This window comes from Phlebotomus argentipes, unplaced genomic scaffold, assembly GCF_947086385.1.
Source record: "Phlebotomus argentipes unplaced genomic scaffold, Phlebotomus argentipes genome assembly contig_2, whole genome shotgun sequence".
NCBI lineage: Eukaryota > Metazoa > Arthropoda > Insecta > Diptera > Psychodidae > Phlebotomus > Phlebotomus argentipes.
The window spans coordinates 4,876,564-4,892,583 of record NW_026776162.1 but is presented as its reverse complement, the minus strand read 5'-3'; the positions used below and the strand labels follow the sequence as shown (position 1 = coordinate 4,892,583).

The 16,020-nt window shown below is 36.9% G+C and overlaps 1 protein-coding gene across 1 annotated transcript in view; it reads left to right on the top strand.

Annotated features, from left to right (window-relative positions):
* Positions 1-16,020, top strand: part of LOC132265325 (furin-like protease 1) — a 53,278-nt gene that overhangs the window by 9,799 nt on the left and 27,459 nt on the right. Inside the window, exon 2 of the mRNA XM_059765923.1 lies at positions 950-1,951. Coding sequence (XP_059621906.1) covers positions 1,652-1,951 — 300 coding nt within the window. The 5' untranslated portion in view covers positions 950-1,651. The remainder of the gene's footprint in view (positions 1-949; positions 1,952-16,020) is intronic.

The following is a 16,020-nucleotide window of genomic DNA, read 5'->3' as shown; positions in this document are numbered from 1 at the left end:
GGTGTGTGGTAGCTGCAGGGGTGTCGGTGGATAGCTCGTGGGAGCAAGAAGAATCAGGGATTTTGAGACCATATTGTTGTAACACGAGTGAGTGAGAGGGAGGATATTGCCTATAAATTCTCTTTAATTGTGTTTAAATGGCACAAGTGCCATTTGTATTTCGTCGACCAGGGAAGAAAAGGAGAAGAGAGGGTGTTGGGTTTAGCGAGAGTAGATTGGGTGAGTGGAAAGTTTGCGTTTTCTAGCCAAATCGAGAGGAGAGTGTGAGAGAGAGTGAGAGAGGCTAAAGTGTCACAGGCATGAGATCAACTTCCTAAATAAGGGTTAAAATTTGCATGTCTCCAGTGGTTGGACAGCTACCAATAAAAGGGGTGGAAATGTTGGACAATAGAAATAAATGTGGGAATGAGGTGAATTTGATTGCGTATCCGACATTGTAAGTCACTTAAAATAAATGTGAAATTAGATAAGGGTACTAAAGGATGATTTACATTGCCAACCCATGAGTTACAATTACATTTAGCTCCCCTCTTCACATATCACTGCTCTCTCTATACACACCTATAAAAGGGATGATGATTAACACGTTTTGATATTAAAAGATTGCTTGAATGTGTAAAGCCATGTCATTTGCATGACAAAAAAGAGTGCTGGAATGATACTTTACAGTGAAGAGGCAAATTTACGATTATGATCATTAGGAAGAGGGTTATTTACAGAATAATATCCTTTTTCAATTTGATATCTTGTCTTGATTACCCTTCTTTCTTTTCTTGCTATATCCACAATATGTACTTTATGGGCAACCCTGTTGATGGAAAACATTATTGTTATTCGTGAAATAAAGTAGTTGAAGGGGATGTTAAACACGACAAAGTGAAGGGACAAATGCCAAGCCATTACGTATCTAATTTCTTCTCATCTTGCTCTTTTATTGGTGTCTTTTCAGATACAATTTAAGGATCATATTACCCTCTGCGCGAGAGAGGAGAAAAGCCAGCTCTATCTTCTGTGTCATCGCACATAAACCACAAGTTTTCGGTGTGGTCGAAGTGTATGGTGGCGACGGGAGATGAATTCTCAAGTGTTTGACACACTCAATTCCAAAACTTCCTCCCACCATCATTAATTGCGAGTGTGACGACATAGGCTGGCCTGGTGTGATGCATCAATGAAATTACGGTGAATAAATGTATTTGCCATATCTTATTTATCATTCAAAATAGTGAAAATATATGGCCGACGAACGATAAACATGCCAGTTGTGATGCTATGAGTTTCGTCGGTGAATGGGAAAATAATCAGGTGGCGAGTGTGGGTGGTTTTCAAACAGAAGTTGAGGAGGAAGAGTGCATTATATATTGAGAGAGTCACTTGCATCAACATAAATAGATATACGGCAGTAGTTTGATTATTGTTTTCCCACTGTGCAACACTCCACTATCAGTCAACTGTACACACAATTTATTCAGCGTAGTGGATTTCAACACGTGAAATTTTCAAACTACATGAGCGCATTTCCACCTGATTTGTTTCGAAATTAAATTCACATCAACACTGCTGAGGTGTGCAGCGGCGAGCAAAACTATATAGGGTGAAATAGACAAGGGAGATTTGGCATTGTGGGGCAGAAGACGGCAGATCTGAGAAAATGACCAGCGACGTGGTTCGATGGACAGGCATCAATGTCAGCAAATGGTTGTGGCGGGAGAGTGTGCTTAAATCAATTTTGTACGAAATAGTTGTGCTATTATTAGTCATTAATTGCAATGTGTCAACGGTGAAGTGCGCCAGCACCAGTGGGCTCAGTGGTGGCAACGACTGGGACATTGATCTGCTGAGTGAGATGACCCATGGTCACTACACACCCACATGGGCAGTTCATATTCCCGGCGGGGAGACTGAGGCCGACCTCGTGGCAGCTGAGCATGGATTTGTCAACATGGGAAAGGTGAGTGTTGAGCGGCACAATAATGCTAATTTTGCAAATGCAATATGTCTTTGATCCTATTTAATTTAAGTGTTGCAGTCAAATTGGGTCAATAAGTTATTTCACAAAATTCTCTCCCACTTCCACGAACCCTCGTCGACCTATATTGATCAATAAAACATCCAATTAAATTGCTCTGATAAAGGGATGATTGGATTTTCGAAGTTCAAACACACATGCAAATAATCGGGGGGAAAACTGAAACTATAATGGTGCTGGTCTAAAACAATATCGCGGTACCTGTGCTGTAAATGTTGAAATTTGTGAATTTAGAAATTACGGGGCTTATTATTTTAGGATTTAATAATAAACTGCCCATAGTGTTATGAGCATAGTTAATTTATATAATAACAATGCGAGGATTGTATTCACGTTCGAATAGTCAATATGGAAACTACCAAATGTTTTTGGCCAGACAATGTGTAATACTTCGATATTTCTATAGCAGTTATGCTTCCGTTGGGAGCTTTCATTAGTCCTTGAGCTTTTAACAGAGGAGAGATTAGAGAAGGTGCGGCGGTATTCAGAATGGATCTTTTATTGTTATTTAAAATATTGCATAAAGCTGCACTTTTAAGATATAACACTATAGCTTATCTCATGCTTCATGAAAACTCTTCATTCAGGAAGCAATTGTGCATCGAATGTGGCAATCCATCAGCTTCCTTCAGTCATGAGATCGATCAATGTACAAAGTTGCATACCTGCACATATTCTATCTCTAAATGCTCCTTTTTATCACCACCTTCGTGACTCAATCGCTGTGTCTCAGTCGTGATGGGAGTTTGTACAATATTTCCTGCACACTTTTTCAGCACAATGTGTATTGAATACAAATCACGATTATCACTCTATATGCAAATGCATTCTGTGTAAAGTGTGTATGTGCCAAAAAGTGCACGAGTGACGGGGCGAGGTGTGTTGAATGTGAGCAAAGAGGCGCTTAGCATAGAATATCCACTTCATTGCTCTCCGGTTAAAACGAATAGGAGACACACAAAATGTTGGGGAAGGGAGAGAGAACAAAATTCAAACTTCAATATATCCCTCCTCGGTATGTACATGGAGTTGAGTATGCGGATTCTATCTATAATGGCTCTTTCATCTACTCTGATGCACCCTTCACGGCGGCTTTGGATGGTGCGTCTCTGACGATGTGACTCTCTTTCTCAGTAACACCCAGTATATCCCCAGATTCTCAATCCAGTAAACAAACAGAGACAATTTGTAATCCTCATGCAGCCAAGGGCGCTTCAGGGATGCACACAATGTTTTGCACACTGGGAAAAGAGCTGGAGAGAAGCAGAGTTGCATGTGTATTTAATTGTCGTGGAAGAGCGAGGGTGGGATTGTGTTAGGAAACCAAATGCTTGCACGAGCAGCAGTGAAAGATATATCATAAAATTGCTTTACTTTCGGTGTAAGGTTGCACTAAGCATGACTATATTTTTTGTTTGCTCCTTTCGCACACTGTTCAACCTTCTTTTGCTCATGGCTTCTCATCTTTAACCGTATTTTTGCCTCTGCGGGAGGAATATTTTTTGCTGCTCTTCGAAAACGTGGTGTAAACCGTACGAATGAGGGTAGAGTTACAAGTTAACATATGCAAGCGAACTGCAATTTATTATCGCTTGTTGCATAATTATTTCTCATATGGAAAAAGTGTACTATATTGTAGAAGTTTCACTGGCACTAATGCTTTATTTTCATACCGGATGCAAAATGCATACAGTGATAGTGAAATATGTACGTATGATTATATCAATATTACAGAAAGTAAATATGGCAGAGCAATTTTTAATGGAGGGAGTGAATTTTCACTTTTTTGCTCTCAACATTGGCTTCATTTGGGGGGTAATGTCATGAAAAAAATGTGGATGAAACGTAAAAGTCCTGACGTATGAAAATATCTTAAGGCTATTAATAATGTATGAGCAGAATTTTTAGCACATGAAAATAAGTAGCATTATGAAGCGAAAGAGTAAATCAAAATTGTTATTGACTGTCGCTTCACATAAATTATAGCAGAAAAAAATGAAGCATTTATTAAATATGACTGGATTGCATAAGATTAAGTGGCTTTTGAAGAAATTTGTGGGGACTGCAATTTAACAGCACAATAAATCAATTAAAAATTTATAAAAACACACACACGATATTGAACTCTACCCAATTAGCCAGAATTGAGAAACAGTAAAAGCGACATAAATTTCGTGATAATCAAACAATTCAGAAAAGTGCAATTTATTTCATTGATGTTTATCACGAAAGGCCAGCAAAATAATCGATTGAGTCAACCCAACCGCCTGAAATTTCCATAACATGTTCGATAAGGAATGATTAAATCGGAAACGTGTTGAATAAAAATAAATCCACACTGGAATATATAAAGGTCAGATGAGAAGATTCCGTGGAAATTCATAATGTTTCAGTGCATCATGAGTTGTTTGGTATTTTCAACGGACTTACATGGAAATTCCTTTGCTCAAATCTACGCAAACTACATCTTTTTCGCTGGGAGTGTGTGATTTTTTTTTTGCTCACAAAACAGATAAAGCTCTCGAGATTGTATGTTCCGATGGTTCAAATGAAACGTACAGATGGCATTTCTATTTATTCAATGAAACGTGATTTACTTTTTCTCGTTCCTCTTTGTCTATCTCTTATACAAAATGTGAGACGACGTATAACGTTGTACAGATTTGATATATTTAATATTCACGACTCTGTCGTGGACCTCTCGCAAAATTAATAGCATTTTCGCTGTGTTCTGTTAAAATACCTGCAACTGAATTTAATATTAATTGAATTATGGATTCACAATACAGTCAATTACGTGAATATAAAAGTATGTGTGTGTATAAAATATTTTAGAGAATATAATATTCATGATTGATGTCATTAAAGCTTTATTGGGAATTGTATAGAGGGATATTGTGAATAAACGAAAACGTATTTTTATGCAAATTTTGTATAAAAGCACATCCTCATTTAATGGTTATTTTTACCATGAGCAATTCACTTCGACAACATTTCTTGTTTCTGTCCTTTTTGGCATTCTTTTTTGGGCATAAAATGCGAAATTGTTCTAAGTTGTGCTTAACTATTTCCAATTACAAAGTTAATAAATTTGTTCCTGATTCTAAAGTAATTTTCCGTTGTGCAGAAAGTTGTGATGAAAAGGTGGAAAAGTTTAAAATCTGTTATTCATATAGTCGAAAATTATTCACGAAGCAAAGTTTTTCATCCATAGTGAAATATTTACAATACTGTGACATGAATTAATTCCATCTGAAGAGCTTAATGGCTCTGTGTAATCACGCAGACGACCTAACATTATAAATGTGCGCTCTTGAGATCTCACATTTTTCAACATTTTCTATGTGAAGGAAGAGGAATGGAGGAGGAAGAATAAAAGTCTCTGACTGTATGGCGTTTATATCGTGGGGAGTCTTATTGATTTTTAAATTACAACATAAAGATGTAAAACTGTACAAAAATGCCTAGAGTGTGTTTAGCTGATAATATCGGTGATTAAAATTATACTGTTCTTGTTTTATATTCCTCTAGAATAGCTCTTTATGGACATTTCGATGGTATAATATTAAGTTTCATGTTCACAGAGATTGTATGTAAGGAACAAAGGGAGAGTGGGAGAAAAAAAATCTTGTAAAATTCACTTACTTGAAACTTCTGCGAAAGAGCTTCGACTTTCAGAATTGAACAGCATGGAAAGTAGCTTAGCCAAGAGCTTTTATGGGTTTTTATTCTGGCACAATTAAGTCTCAAGTGAGGGAAATTAAATGTCGAGATAACAAAGAATTCACATTCACTCGCAAAAAGGTTACATTACCTTTCAATAGAATAATACCGAATGGGTTTGTAACAAAGGAATGATAAGAATGTCGTCATTTGATAAGAATTCTCTGCACGGGCGTCAGAAAGATGATAAGCTTTCTCCAAAATGTCTCCATTTGGCAAAGTGCGAGCATAAACAGCAGATGATAGAAGGCGGCTGAAGTTCACTTTCTTGGAATATTGTACATTATATTTCTTGAACAAGTCGCAATGTGCTAATTTTGTCTTATATGAGAGAGATGCATCGGATTCGTTGACCTTTTCCATTACATATTTCGTGATATTTTCCTCGAGCCCATCCAACAAACCCACATTTTGCATTACGCAATTGCCATTTAAATCTTCGCTCATCCCATCGAGTTATTGAATATTTTCATGCATAATGGCATTATTATTTTTTTCTTAGCATGCCCAAGTCAATATCATGACTTTTCGGTTAAGTGTAAGTTTTTGGTGAGACGCAATGGGGATGATGGAAGACGAAGGATGAGTTTTGAAAATAAGTCCATAATAGGTCAAGTAGATTATCTATGGCGAGAGTTGGACGCTTTTCTCTGTTTGGAGTTCAATATCAGTATATAATTTGTGGAACTACCCAAAGAGAGTAATCAATTTAGCACGCGTGTTTGCGCTGAGAGATAAGATTATCGCTTCATGGAAGAAGTAACATCATTGAAATGTCTTTTGGCAAAAATCAAAGTTCAATGTTGAGCATTTTTTCACTGTCACACTGTTTTTCTGCCGGAGATGCTTGTAAGAATAGTTGAACTTCACGATTATTTGTGGATCGTGACTGTGTAGATGAAGGCAATTATGATGGGTGAGCTAATGAGAAATGTGTGATTTTCGCATATGCCACAGAGAGTCAATGAAGTGTTAAAATCCTATACAGTTACTTTTTCTCACCGTTTTGTGCTAATGTAAAATGTTTCAAATGTCACACTTTGTGTACAGATTCTTCTCAACTATAAATAACACGCGGTAGTTATTGTGCTAAGATGGCATGGAAAAAATATAATTTTTCCCTTGAGGGAAGTTTTAGGACAACTCAATAAAAGTTGGGCTCTTGAGTGGATGATGATGGTGGTGGTGGTGGCATCATTAAAAAATGCATCCCCTGTCAGAAGACACACCCCAGAATCAGGGAGCTTTTGAATATATGGTGATGTGTGATGCATTTTGTCTGAAGGATGTGAAGAAAACGTGTCACACCACTTAACGATAAAGTGGAGAGCTTAATCGGCAATTTTGTGGAAAAGTCTTTCAGTGGATTGAACAAGTGCACGTTGTGCAGAGCTAAACGAAAATTGTGAGCACTTTTGTGTTAAATGCGCCTTTTCATCAATTCAATCTTCTTCCGTACATTCGTGACGAAAATAATTGTATTTGAGGAGAATGAATTTGTGTCATTTGTGTGTAGAAAATGTCTTCCGGCGTAGTCTATCACGTTTATGGATGCTTTTTTGTGGGTTTTTATGTTCCAGGGTTAGTCGTGAAGTTACTCTATAATGTTAGATTGTATGGAAGTGGAGGCATTGTTGGATTACCACACATCGTGCTAACCCTGTTTGCAGCGCCAAGCGGCTCGAATGGGGGGATGGTTGTAGTGGAGAAATATGGGCAAATACAGTGTTGGGAGATGGAGCATAAACAGGAAGGCAAGGCAGAAACTGTATAGACAATTTAGTAAAAAATATTGCTCATATTTCCAAGAAAAAGGATTCGAACGAGTGGCTGAATAAATTTATCCTCTGTCTTTCTGTTGATTCACGTGCATTGAGAAGGAAGTCGGTAATGAGATATAGTGTCTACCAAATGAAATCATTATTGATTTTCCTGGATGGATTTCTCTCAAACTTATGCCAGTGTAGTTTCCGCACATTTTCACTCTTTGGGAGTAATTTCAGAGTATCTAAAGTCTTTTTCTCTCTGTACTTGCCTTGTCGCATTTCTCAGCTGCCATCATTTTCATCTTGTTCACTCGCTCCTGACACGAGGTCCCATCAATTTGGGTGACGAGGAGTAAGTTGGTGAAGTACGATGCGAGAAGATATTTGCCACACAATATTTGGGGGAGAGATACAGGAAGCGCAACCGAGGGAGGAAAGAGTGAATCGTTAGGCGGAAGCTGAGAGGATGTAATAAGTACTTATACCTACTCCATTTTTCATTCTCTTTCCCTCAAAAATACACGCATGGCTTACAATACGCTGGAGATAAACTCTACATACATATGCTTTCATGTTGCATTCACATGATCACTTATGGGGATGGCGTTAGATATTATATTTGGTTGGATGCGAATGGTATAAAGCTCATGGATCAAATGTAATCAATGGCGGGAATTTATATTTTCACGCATTTGACAATATGTGAAAAAGGTGGGAATACACCTGCCCAGCTTAACATATATATTGGAGTGAAACTTTTTTCGCGACAAACTCGGATTATAAAGAATTTCATCTGAACTGTGACATATTCGATTGAAATTACTAATTCTAATTCGCTGTACTAAAATTCAGAATGTTTCCAAACGTATTTGAAAATCGACGGGTCAATCAAAAACTGTGACGAATGGATTTTTTGAAGAAAAACCTTAGAGATTTCTATTTTATGGGGCAATAGTAAGAAATTCTCTTTATTCCGAATAACTCGAATGTAATAAAATTTCATGTTTTGTAACGTTAAACTATCAAAAGTTCACTATTAATCGTGTACGTCGTGCATTTTTTCTAAGAAAATTGTCTCAAATTGCAGTCAAACACATAAATCGTCATAAAGGTAATTTAAGGAAATTTCTCAGCAATATTAACGCGAAATTTTCAATTTGCTTTCCTGAAAAAGGACGATTTTGGCTTTTCATGGTTTTCGATTTACCCGTCGCTATGAAAGGTATATTGAATAGTGACTTTTGTAAGAATCTACGTGATGAAGACTTTTCTGGGCTTTGGAAGCTTAAGTAAAAAATACAATGCCGAAGAGTGGAGTAGGAAAATTCATTTGTTAAAAGTGATGTTCTATGTTTGTGTATTGAACTATCTCTCAACTGTCGAACATTTTATGAACTCTTCGAAATTGTTCGTCAACTGAATTGGATTGTATGGCTTTTGAGCAGAGCACAAAAAAATTGGGAAAATAAAAATTTTCACAGTGGCGAGGAGAAAAACGATGCAATGACACAATTGTAAAAGTTCCTCTCGCAATTGTTGACTCTCTGGTTGTTTTTTTGCACTAACTATCAATATACTCTCCTTCAGTTCGCTGTGTATTCGCAAGGGAAAGCGGATAAAATTGAGAAGTGTATGAGGCGCCATAATAGAAAAGGATTCAGTGGTGAAAGGCTCTTCCTCCTTTTCACCGCATATGCGATTTTTTCAAGTGCCACAGGATTTTCCACCATAAAACTGTGATCTTTATTGCCACTAACCCGACTATTTTCGCTGGAAATGCTTGTATAGTGGCGGTTGGAAATGTTTGAGGCGGAGAAATGTATTCACTTTTATAGATCAGACAAACATAACATGCTCCAGAGGTTGAGGGAAATGAAGTATTGGGAATTGTGAGATCGGATTGAATTGATAAGTAGAAATGGGGTTTCAATCGATATGCCATTTGAAGTTTCACCGAATGCACACACGAAACGTTTCACTTGGTTACAATGTAATGTGAGAAAATCCATGTTTCCCTATATCCAACATGGGGGAGGTTTTCCTTGCACAATCTCCAAGGCATATTGTGTTGCCGTCGTGGAAATCCCATAAATGGGAAATAGTTAAAAATGTGTTTGTTTTCATTTCCAGCGTGAAGGGAGCACGGGAAAGCGGATGCTGGTGATTTGATATGGGGAAGGAAGTTGAGGAAAATGGTTTTTGAACCACTATGGATTGAAATATTCAATAGTTTTCTGACATTCACTCTCTTCTTAATTGAATTTGTAATGGAATATCTGACTGAGTTGTGTGGCATTTAGTCTTTGTTGCTAAAATGCTAGCCAGGCATTTGTGTAATAGGGCACTTTGGGAAAGCCAAATGTGTGTCCCACTATCGACACTATCTCCTCGAATTTATTCAATTTTGTGCTCACATTAACCAGATTGGCAAACATGAAATCGTGTTTGATGTAATTCATGGAATTCTATTTCATTTACCTTTCATGTTTAGTAATTAAATATTTCAATATATAACCTACCTTAAATATGCACACTGTGTGTACACAATGAGGGGTCTTCATTTACCTCTCTGGGTAGCTTAGTTTACAATGCTAACAAAATATAACTGTGCGTGTATTTGCTGTGAATTTCTCGAAGGGCAATAATTGTGAGTGAGATTTTCATAAATGTCATCAATTAATTTTTCTTTCAATGGAATTGCCCACGGCTGTGTGTAATCATTCTTAACATTCATGAACACTCCCTAAGGGTGATATTTTCTAGAGAAAACCTTCATCTGGGTGAGTTATGGCAATTTAAATTAATAAATTAGAAAATCTCTCCGGCAGGAGTGAAAAATGTCGAGCAGTAAATGTAATTAATTGGTGAGAAGATGAAAAAAGAACCCTCGTTTGTGACGTTACACCATGCTGTGTCGTTTGCTAATGAAAAACCCCTTTTCTTTGCCTTGCTAATAAATTTTATATTCAAATTGTTACCATTAATAAATCACTTTTGTGCAAGAAGAAACAGTGGCTATTTGTATTAATAATTTGTTGGAAATATTTTGTAAAACAAATGTACCGTGTACAATTGGAATTTATTGAATTACAGCGAAGCATTTTCAATTGTTCTCCACATAGTCTTGTCCATCGCAAATTTCACTCCCATACATACATATGTATGTATTCAGCACCTCCTTCTGGGGATGTGTGCGCTCCGATTTTCATAAATTATCAACTTGTCTCCTGCATTAGTGAGATAAAGGTCACCTGGGTGGATGGGGAGGACTGAATGTGGGCGACGTGTCTTTCTCTTTTCTTTTTTTTGAAATTAAATATACATAAGACTTCTTTTTATGCTTTTCACCCTGTCTTCCTACATCTTGAATGGAGGATTTGTATTTGATTAAGGATGCCCTGGGAAAAGCACATATCTCCAGTTCTGAAGCATTTTTAGCCTCTCTGTCTTGCTTTCTCTGTATTTGAAGTATTGTATTCAATATAAATCCCCCGGATTCAATTGCAAATCCCTCGGAATTAGATTTTTTTTCTGGTCGAGCTCAGACTTTCTTATCTTGATGGGGATTCAATATGAATTGAATGACTCAACATATTGGCACCTGCCTTTAGGCTTTTCGTGCAAATTTCACGCTATATTTTCACAATTTCTGAGAATTTTCAACTGTATGACTTTAATTCATAATACTTGAGTATTATTTGTCACTATTTGTTCGCATTAATTAGATGCTCTTGTCTGTCTCACATGAGGAGTGTATTCTGAAGCAATTAGACCGTGGTTAGGTTACAAACAATTCTCTGTAAACTCGTGGTTGAGCGGTGAAAAATGTGTGAAAGAAAAAAAAAGAGGTAAAGTAGCAGTGAAGAATTAATTACTGTCTCCAGCGAGTGAGTAAATTAACGGTGTGTCGCTCATAGGGTGTATCAATTTGGGTGTTCTAGAAAATGTTCTAATTTTCGGTGCGGAATTCAGTGAGTAAGATTCGATCGCGACACCCTGTTTTGGAGTGCGAAGAAACTTGAATTGTGCCGTGTTAAATGGGATGAGACATTGGTAATTTGTTGGTTCTCGGATATTCACTATTTCTCGAGTATATTGTAGCAAATACTTCATCCCCTGCCAGGCATTAAAATTCACCGTGCGTGCGCGGTTAATCTATAAAGATTATCCCTACTTGTATTTCATGAATTGTACAAACCCATGGGGTAATTGATACACGTATGCTGGGACTGCCAAAGTTGTGCAGACAACTTTGAAAGGTAATAAATAATGAAGAGAATTTAATATGTCGTCTTATTCCATCAGAGTGTACATAAGGTATTTGAGGACTCCCATCTGATGTGTGTGTTGTGTGTACTAAAGGGGATTTCCGCAGGGGTAAGTCATCACTCTCAGCATCGTGTGCAGTGAGTGGTAGTTTACATTCGGTGAACCAATAAGGGGACGATGTTCCCACTAAATTGCCGATTTATTTATGAATGAAAGGACACTTCATCTTCACATCTCATGCACAACATGTTTGTGTTATCTAACATGGTGTGACATCACGTTTATACAGTGTATTTGAGTTTTATATATCATCAAAATGTTATACTCACAGAGATTTCCCTAAAGATGCGCGCATGGGATAAAAAGCTGTATCAGAGAGCATCAAAGGAATTTATTAAAAATTGAAAAATAACACATCATACTTTCGCATATCTGAGGTATTAATGTGTAGAGAGCGAGGAGAGAATATTGGAAGTGAATCGAGAAACAGGGGATACTTTAGATGAATATTGTATGTCCTCGAGAAATACATCTTGTTCTTTCACCCTCTGCGTGCGATTGGAAATAATATTTGAGATGAAGTTGAGTGGGCACATTTATATATTTTGAGTGTTCTCCTTCGCATTTTCTCCCTTATTTCATCCCTAATTTCTACCTTATGCGTATAGAGCCATCATGACAAGGGGAGAGAATAGCAATTTGCTCCGGAGATATTCCAACATGAACATTGAATTGATATTGCATTTTTATTCCATCTCACATTTAATATGGAGGGGTGAGTGTTTCAATAAATCGGATGACAGCGTGGATGAAAAAAAGCCCTTTCCAGCGAGGTTTTTGTCCATTAAAATTAAACACGGGACAGTGTCGATAAAAATATCAACTGAAAAATGCATTGTGAAAGGGGAGATTTGATGAACGAAAACCATTTTTAATTGAAGCACTCTGTGATATGAAACGAAAAATGTATATGAAAATAGAATGTATTTAAGCTGGACTTTTCATGGGGAGTCTAAAAGCTTCTAAAATTTGCGACAGCCAAAATGTGGAGTATATATTTTCATAAACAATGAGATTTGAGTCCGCGTGGGTTATTAAAGGGGATTTATTAAGTGGTAGTAAACAGTTTGATAAGTAAATTTTCACAACAAAATAATGCTGTCTGGAGTGTTTTGTGTGAAATTGTTGTCAAAAGTTAGCAGTCTGGGTATGAATGGATTGCAAATGCTCATCTCCATGGCAATCCACTTCGTTCAAACACTCCCCTCTAGGTTGTCGGGCCGAATATAAATAGCTAGAAATCATCCCTATGCCTCTGTCTAGAATCTTACGTTCTGGCAAAGCAAATGTTGATGGTAACCGCAATAAAATACACAATTCATACACATATATCTTTGGGAGACCACAGATGATAGACACCACATAGAAAACACACGTTCATCTCCTTCAATTCCACCCTCAAGCTGGGATAATAATAAAATATACACTTTTTTTTTAGATATCTGAGCTTTATCATCTTCTCATGATATAACCACTGATTGCGGTATATATAATGCTATTAAAGTTTAAAGGTGTTCTTGAGTTAATTAAACAGCTTATTCCACCTAATTGCCCACAAACTTCAATAGATATTGTAATGTTAATTCAAATAGATGGAGCGGAATTGATTGTTTGGCTTCTTTGTGTGTGAAAGACGCTCAAGATGGAACATATTCATTTATCTTCTCTTCCTGCAGAAGTCAAGACATCTCCCTAGATACTCTTCCCGGTGGTAATTTTCCACCCAAAATATTGTAGACGTTGAAGAGACTTTTCTTCACTTTCTCTCGTAAAAATTGAAATGAGGTTTTCCGTGAGGGTGTTTCTTTCCATCTATTTTAGTGTATTTTGCATACAAATTTCACTCAACAGTCATTTTTTATCGTCGCTGCAGCACATGTCTGACATTGAGTGGAGAGTGAACATTCAATTAGGCGCATAAGGGAATCAATCCATATGAAATTCAGCTGCAAAATGAGAATTTGTGGTTTACCCATGAATAAAACGTTTGATTAATTTTTCTCTCATGCAACACAGAAAGAACATTTAGATTGGGATTAATTAAATATTGCACGTAATACGATCGTGATTAATATGCATGTCCATTTAGGATGGTGGTATTTTGGCAAATATAGTGGGTATAACAGATATGTGGAGTTTTAATATTCCATGCATTTTCCATGACGCTGCCAGGGACATTGCTGACGGTTCCTGCCATGCCAGTATGGTTTATTAAAAATCCGTGTTTTTGGCAAACACACATATTCTCCTATATAACATGATATTCAAACATGTATATATGCATTTATTAGACATGCTGATGTCCGTAGCCAAAAGGCATTGGGATATAAAAATGTAAAAAAGAGAGAAAAAATGTATAGAAAACATTTTCTATTGTGTATCTGTTCATTGTGTGGGCTGAGAGACTTAGAACAAGTAAATTGGCGAAACGAAATAAATTGTCTTCTTTTCGAGCCTGAGCCTAGATTATGTACATTGCGGGAAGGAAAAGTGTGTATATATAGAGGTTTTATTACCATGTGTTTCTTCATGTGATCAAATATCTTGAGCTGTGTGTTTACCTTTCGCAATTCAACATAGTTTAATGCCCTACAATTATGTACACATACGCTAAATCTTAGCTATTTGGTATTACCCCAGAAATTCAAGCAAAGTAACACCGCAATTTCACACCCATTTGCATAAATTTACTGTCTTGCAGCGCTTGACAACCAATTGGCAATCTTATATTAAAGCTTATACCGCTGCCATCTAATGTTATAAAGCGATGCGATTTAGCATAATTAATATTAAGGGGCTCGTTTTGGCTTCACAATAAGTGTACATTGCCACAATTACTATGGCAAATTGCTTATTAACAATATATACCATCTTGCGCGCATTGCCATTAAGAATGCATTTTCTCACCATCATCGCTCTTTGATGGATTTACTGCAATTTTATTCACACTATTGAAATTTCAGGCGGATATTTTTGTATCACTTTGTTGTCTCTAAATATTCAAATGCACATTGAATATCACGCAAGAGGAAAAACACTTTATAATTGAACAATTAACATGAATTTAAGCAATCTTCTCGTCAGTTTTGTTTGTGGCTTATTCAAAGGCGACTTCAAGACTAGCGCCACTTTAGTCCATTGTTCCTCCCTCTCTCTCTCACGCCTTAACCCTTTGGGCGTCGTGAGGTTGAAGGTGAAGTGGAAGAAGAAGAAAAAATGAAAATGTAAATTGAGGCTTTTACTATTGATTTTCCCACTCAAATATTGTACCGGGGTTTAATGGAGTGGAATTGTGAGCCCGTCTAAGCTTGAGATGTCGGGCATAGAAAATTGTACATAAGAGGATTGTTGAATGAGGAAATTACTGTCATTGGGTGAGATAAAGTGAGACTGCGAATCGTGACTAGGTGTGAGGAATTTTGCAAAATCATTTTATTATTTAATCGAAAAGAAGGGCACAAGAAAGCGAGATGGAGTGGAAAATCTCTACAATGAGATACACATTTTGACACTTGATTCATTGTTATGGGATTTGAAAAGTTCAAAATACAAATTTGTTATGCTCAAGCTCATATAAAGTATAAATCTCTGCCAAGTCATTGGGTGGTGTGACAGGGGAGAAAAATGGATGTATGATTGTGTTGGGACTCGTCCCAGGAAATAATTAATATAAATTTGAGATAATCTTCTCTAGATTCTCTAATCACGCCTCGGTGGATTTTCCACATTTCTCAAGTGATGACCATCTGTAATTGGGAAAGTTAGCAAGACTGCAATACACTGGGAAGACACTCTATCGATATAACCTTTATTAATTGTTTGGAATCACGTTCTACCAGACTTTGTTATAATCTCTCCCATCGAACCAATTTCTCGATATACCACATCAATTGGGGACTCTGCTTCTGGGGAGGGAAAAGAGAGAGAGAGAGAGAGAACAGAACACACAAAGCTACATCCCAAATAAATGGATTTGCCAGAATTTCCCCACCAAAGCGAAACTAATCAATTTGATTTCGTGAAATTCACAGGGATTCCCTCAATGGGGGTGCAAAAGTGAATTTGCAGTCATAGAAATTTGATGCAATGAATTAAAATTCTATATTGTTGATCATTTTCAATGGTTTCTCTCTGTCAAACTAATCTTTCACTGTGTTGATGAAGATTTGAAAT